This window comes from Aplysia californica, unplaced genomic scaffold, assembly GCF_000002075.1.
Source record: "Aplysia californica isolate F4 #8 unplaced genomic scaffold, AplCal3.0 scaffold00703, whole genome shotgun sequence".
NCBI lineage: Eukaryota > Metazoa > Mollusca > Gastropoda > Aplysiida > Aplysiidae > Aplysia > Aplysia californica.
In genome coordinates, this window is record NW_004797973.1 from 345,012 (window position 1) to 351,915 (window position 6,904).

The following is a 6,904-nucleotide window of genomic DNA, read 5'->3' on the forward strand; positions in this document are numbered from 1 at the left end:
GAGAGGGAGGGGGACAGAAAGTGGAATTGAAAGCAGACAACAGAACATTGCTAGGGAGCAGGAAAGGAGGTGAAAGGAGACAATTTTAGAGAAGAAAATGTTTCAGTCGCTACCCGGATTTGAACCCGGGACCTTTGAATGAGAGGCCAACACTTTAACCTGTAGGCCACGAGAGCCCCCTGAAGTATTATATTAATACATGAGACTGTTCATCAACTGGCACACATACACTGAGAGGAACAGAACATGCAAAAATGTCTGCTTACATGCACTACTGTGATGTTTAGTTTGATGTATCGTCTCTGCTTTGTTTTCTTAAATTCTTATGTAAGTTGACTAAGTCTAGATTTCTGTGTTCACAGAGAGATGTTCGAATCACGTGCGAAGATATCGGCAAGTTCCTGATGGAAGCCCTCAATGGAGAGTTACCAGACAGGAGTTCTCTGTGAGTCACGATGGAGAATGTGGTATTTTCATTTGGGATATCGGAGTTCTTTTTTTTTCTGTACTGAGTTCATAGTTGTGTTTTTGTCAAGTATGGGTAATGTAACTCTTAACCTTACTATTTTGCATTTGTGAGGCAGCGTGGTGGAATCAGGCTCTCGTCAAAATAATCAAAGTGAAGAAACTTGCATTTTTTCGCAGGTTTGTGAATTTTTATCGTTTTTTTTGGTGTTTTTTTGGCTCAACACCTTTCATACTCATTAAAGAACTCATTTCTGTGTAAATATTTCTGAAAACGTTGATTAAAGGCACAAAAAATGTAAATTTTCAGTGACCACGAACTCTTAAGATTAGGAAATAACTCATCTTTGGCGGCCATTTTCTCAATAATTTTACATCTGAAAACAGGTGACCCCCACCTCCTTCTTTCGCAAATATCTCGACTTGTATTCAAGATAAATGGATATTGTTTTCATCCAAATAAAGACAAGTAAACCAGCTTTAAGATGATACCAATAACTCTACATGCCCAAAAATTGACGATAGCCTGATTCCACCACGCTGCGTCACATTTGTATTTTGCCCTACGACATAGAATATGGTCTAATGGGAGGTGTGCCTGACTTCAAAGGACCCTCGGTTAACAGGTCAACGTGAAATAACAGTACATAAGACAAACTAAACAAGAACTGCTCCGCTGAGTGAAGTTCTACGAGTTCCAGTTTTATCGAGCAAATGCTTCTGTTTCAGTTAGTCTTTTTAGTTTTAGTAAGTATTTTGCGCACTCGCAACACCATAAGGTCATATAAGGGCGGAAGATTAGAGGTGTTACAAGAGAGTAACAAACACAAAAAGAGAAGGAGGGTAAAGAAGGATGAGAGGTGTTTGATAGGAAAGAAAGAGCAAACCACACCAGAGCAACAGCCCACCACCCACAATTACAGTCTGAAATGTTGCTGCCGTCGTACATTGTTACCAGGCATAAATTAAAGAATTCATTTGCTTGGCTGATTTAGTGATATGACGTGAAGAGTTGAAATTGCTTGATTTTGAAATCTTCTTTCATCAACATCATTTCGCATTTTTCTGTATAGAAATGAAGAGTTCAACTGGCTTGATAATGAACTCTTTTTTCATCAACATCAACTCGCCTTTCTGCGTAGAGAAGCTGTTAAGTTGAATCTAACTCAGTGGGTAGAGTGATATGAACTGAAGGGTAGACCTTGATTTTAAAATCTTCTTTCATCAACAGCATTTCACATTTTTCTACGTTGAGAAGCTGGTAAGTTGAATTTAACTCATTAGTTGGAGAGTTATATGAACTGAAGAGTTGAACTCAATTTTCAAATCTTCTTTCATCAACATCATTTCCCATTTTTCTGTATAGAATGGCTTTATTACAAAATCTTTTTTCATCAACATCAACTCGCCTTTCTCTGTAGAGAATCTGTTAAGTTGAATCTCTAACTCAGTTGGTGGAGAGAGATATGAACTGAAGAGTTGAACTCGGATTTTGAAATCTTCTTTCATAAACTGTAACTCGCCCCTTTCTCGACAGAGAAACTGCAAAGTCCAATCTGAGCCAGCGGGTGGAGAGTCGAGTGTCCCCGCACTGCGCCGGCACGCTGGTCTCTGCTCTGACCAGCAACACGCTCTCGGCCGCTCATCGCATGAGAGAAGACACCATCAGCCTCAACATCGCCAAAGATGTGCAAGATCTCAGGTAGCCCTGAAAGTTGAACGCTTGTGGGCTGTTTTTGTGTTGCGGTTAAGTGCAGGGATGTAAATCTTCCGGGTTTTTCCGGTTGACTTGCCTTTTGGGGCCCCAGCTTTTAACAAAAGTCTACTATAAACAATACATGTTATATATACTAAATAGAGATTATTGGTTGTGACAGAGGGAAAGAAACAAATATAATTTAGTCTCACTGTATTCTTATTTCAGTCAGTGCAAGCGTGCCATGTATTTTCCAGCTTTTTTCTCAAAACCTGTTTACATCCCTGTAAGTGGTTGGGTTCGTGTATGTAAGACTGAGGGTTCGATCCTGGGTTTGGTAAGGTAGGATGTTGTATTTTTTAGGACAGATTCTTTTTCTCAGTTTGCTCTGTCCACCCAGCTATGCTTTGATGGGGATTTGGCGATGGGCATTGATGGATCGGATATGTTTTATTGATATTGTTTGAGCGTCTAACTGGCCATCTTGCTGCATGTCGTGTGGGCCATTGGGATCGGGAACTGGACAGAGCGAGGTTACCAAAGTAGTTGTTTCCAACTGGTGTGAGCTTTTGCTTGGATGGAATGTTGTAAGACTTTAAATTAGAACTTTCATTTTATATTTAACCTCCTACTTAATTCATCTTTGTCATCATCCTTGTTATTCTGTGCCAGAATTTGTCTTATTCAGGGTGTCCAGCAAGGTCGTAAAGTCATAAAAAAGGCACCCTGGTCGTAATGGTCGTAAATGTTAGTAAATTTGCCTTGAAAGTAGTAAACATTTGGTAAATTAGCCTGCCTACTGAGTGATGAAGCCAGCAAGACTTTTCAGTGAACCCTAGCCGCGGTACATGACTCTGTTTTTGCCGGTCGCGATTGTGATATACTATTCGTTCACCTTTTCCCTGTCCGAGAGTACGTTTCACACGAAAAGCCGGCTATGGCGGCAGGCGGAAGTGTATGTGACACCAAGGCTCGATCTGGAAAATCAAGATCTACTTTCGCTTTCGTTACCACCCAGAAATTTGCCGGCAATAGACTGATAACGCAACATTTGTGACATGCAGGTTGTACAGTAAAAACGCTGTGTTGCCGTGCAAATAAAATTTAGTAATTACTCGGACTCGTCACCGTGCTGTCACTTGTGTGTGTGTGTGTAGGGGGGGAGGAAATACAAGTGTCGTCCTATTTTTAGATTGTCTCTTTCGAGCTGGTGTGGGGCTTGATTTGCTGGGTAGTAAATTTTTTTTCCAGGTAGTAAATTTTTTCAGGAAATATTGCTGGACACCCTGCTTATTGGTCTTTGCAGATGCCATAAATCATCTTAATCACTTTTACTTTTTTGTTAAGAATATTTGCTATCACAACCCCCCCCCCCCCGTCCTTTTCCTCTCCTCTCAGTCAGTTTATCATTTACCAACACTTTGCACTATTACTTGTCTGTTAGATATATCCCCTCCCTGAGGATGCATCTAGCTGAACATTATTATTCTATATATTACTGTTCATTTATATTTGCATGTGACTGTTAGTCTGTTTGTGAGTACAAACATACTGTGTGTGTGTGTGTGTGTGTGTGTGTGTGTGCATGTGTGTGTGTGTGTGTGTGTGTGTGTGCGTGTGTATGTGTGTCGTTTTGAAACACCAAACCAATGTGCCAGGATCTGGACAATAAAGATGTATCTTATCTTATCTTATTTCCTGGTGTGTTCGTTTCAGTTTCTCCTACGGCTCCAAAGGTCTCAAGGACTTGTCTGATCCTCCCACAGTGCAGAAATCTGTCAGCCAGTTGTTGCAGGTAAAAGTTGGGCAAAACACGCAGAGGGAGACCGAGAATGGTTTACATAGAGATTCTGGTTAGATGGGTGACACAAAAGGCAAGAATGATATGCTGCTTTAAAATTTTGGAGAATTTGAGCAAAGAAATTAGTGGTGAACCATGATCGCTGATGTCTTTCAAATTTGGCACCTTGAGAAGAAGTAAAGGTGAAGCTTTTCAGATGAAATGCCCAGTTAGTAAAGTTTGGTCTTTTACAAATCCCCCGTTGCTGAATATAATAATAAAGCTCTCACCATACACAAAGATAAAGTCTGATTAAAGCAAAGTTATTTCCAGTCTTCCTTTCTTAGTAGATCAGTTGAACTCACTGAAGACGGAAAGATTTTTCTTTCTTTTTTTTCTTTTTTTTTTTTAGTAGAGGTTTTACGGCGCTCGCAACTGCATAAGGTCATGTGAGCGCCAGAAGATTAGAGGTGTTACAAGAGAGTAACAAACATAAAAAAGAAGAAGGGGAGATAAGGACGATAGATGTTTGATAGGAAAGAAGAAGCAAACCACACCAGAGCACCCGCAACCACCCACGATTTTTCTATGCACAAGCACCATGGACTGAAGGTTTTGGGTTTTTTTTCAAAATTATATAAAATCTGAACATTTCACCAACTGCAATGCCCTTTTGACACAATCAAGAACAACACAAGAACAATAAACATACCAGAGTACAAGTGTCTATCATAAGCTTTTAACGTTATCTTTCATTATATTTGTTCTGTTCCTATGTCTGGGTGAAAATAGTCTGTGTGTGTGTGTGTGTGTGTGTGTGTGTGTGTGTGTGTGTGTGTGTTTCGGTGTGTGTGTGCATTAATGTATATTGCTTGAGAAGAAAGGAAGTAGTAAGAAAGGTTTTTGAAAAATGGGTATTCCAATGTAAAGCGCATTGAGCTACATTTTTGGAAATGCGCTATATAAATGTTATATATTATTATTATTATTATTATTATTATTATTATTATTATTATTATTATCTCTGCTAGATTATTTGTCATAATTTTTTTAAAAAGGTATTAAGTTCAATGTTTCAAAAATATTACGTTTCTTGCTAGGTGCCATATTGACAATCACTGCAATTTACAACACAAGCAGTCTTAGCAGTCACCTAGCTAAAAATGCTGTAGATAGAAAAATTATCAATCGATTTCTGGGAAATTTTTTGTGGAACGAAACAAATGGCTACACATATGTCTAAGAAGCCAGATTCCGTGCTTTTAGTGGCATTTATGTAGATGCTATTTGGCGATAAGGATGATCTTGCGTTTTCCACGGGAAATGTCTGACAACTATGAGGGCCCATCTCGTGTTTTTTTTAATCGAAAAACGTCTTCAGTGAGTTAAAGCCAGGTCATCTCATGAAGTATAATCAAGTCTTGCCTTGTAAAAAAATTTGGGAGTGGTCTTATTCGATTTAATTGTATCTTATGTGTTTTTAATTTACAAGGATGGGTAGTTTGAGGGGGGGAGGGGGAACTGATGAGTCCGACTTCTTTTCTTTTCCTCTGTTGTTTCTGTTTGTCTGTCTTGCTTTCCCTAGAGCTAAACAAGAGTTCGCGACATCAGTGCTTTCTTGTCGTATCTCCAAGAGTGATCTTAAGAAAAAGTCACATTTTCACTGTAAAAAAAAAATGGAGATACGACAAGAAAGCACTGAGGTCGCAAGTTGTTGAGTCGATGTGCTTCTCTTCACTCAATCAATAATTTGCAAAGCAATTTTTCGGTCAGTTTGTTTTTCCTATCTTTCTCAGGCCAGCAACATGGAGCATATTATGCGGTTTTACAAAGAGCAAGAGCACAAGAACGAGTCGTGGAAACTGGAGGCCCAACTGGATGAGATTGTGTCGGAGATTCACAAACACATCAACCGAGCGTTTGGGGGACACCCCGACGGTGTGGCTCTGGCCAGGTGGGTCATGTCGTCTTTTTTCTATCTTTCTATGTTGGGTGCTACTCAGTGGCGAACGGGTGTTTTCACTTCGCTTTCATCTTGTCACAAGTTTTCATATGACCTTAGAACATGCATTAGAATAACATTTACTTGCAGTCAGAATACTGAGTATGTATCTGTTTAAGATTATTATCGTTTATATTACTGTTCATTCATATTGCTCATGTGTCTGTAAGCCTGCCTGTGTGTGCATGCTTGTGTGTGTGTATGTGTATGTGTGTTTGTGCGTACGTGTGTACGTGGTGAAACACCAAACCAATGCGCCAGGATCTGGACAATAAAAATGTATCTTATCTAATTCAGTTGGGTTATTTTTAGGTATTCGCATTAAATAGGAGTTAACTCATTTTGGTATTTCATCAGTTTTTTGAGAAAACCAAAGCAAAAGACAGTGCTGAAATCAGAACCATGATTTGACCGCTGGCTATTTTTCAATTAAAAACTGGGAAGGAAATGTTGAAGCAGAACAAAACTGTATTGTAAAATGCCCTTTGATGTTTTTGTTTTTGAAAAACAACTAAAAACATGGGCAATTTTTTATTGATGCTGACAATATGTGTCATGAGAGTGTGGTTATTTCAGGGACAGGACTCATATTTTTTTGTCCATCTTCAATAATGCCATGCCTCTAGAAGGGTGGTTATTTCAATCTTTATCTCCGGCGAGCCACTCCCAGGAGCTCGCGGTTGGAACCGCTGTACCGTGAGACGCTGGGTGTGGCTCGGGCGCATTCCTCTTCGACGATTTTAACATCAAATTACTCTTCTGCAACTGCCAAAAACAGGACTCTTTTATCAGGATTTCATTTATTAGATGAAGAACCATCGAAACAGGGTCACTTGTGCTGATTTTATTACCAATTAAGTGACGTTTTCGTCATATTTAGATATAGTACCATTCCTCCTAACTGTCTCTTTCTCTCTCACTCTCTCTGTTTCTGTCTCTCTCTCTCTCTCTCTCTCTCTCT

At 39.5% G+C, this 6,904-nt stretch overlaps 1 protein-coding gene across 1 annotated transcript in view; it reads left to right on the forward strand.

Moving 5' to 3' along the window:
* The window catches only part of LOC101857903 (HAUS augmin-like complex subunit 5), a gene marked incomplete in the record, with an annotated part of 26,329 nt that overhangs the window by 10,398 nt on the left and 9,027 nt on the right, over positions 1-6,904 (forward strand). The window contains 4 exon segments of the mRNA XM_035972477.1: positions 363-445; positions 2,003-2,167; positions 3,878-3,956; positions 5,738-5,895. Of these exon segments, the coding sequence (XP_035828370.1) occupies positions 363-445; positions 2,003-2,167; positions 3,878-3,956; positions 5,738-5,895 (485 nt within the window).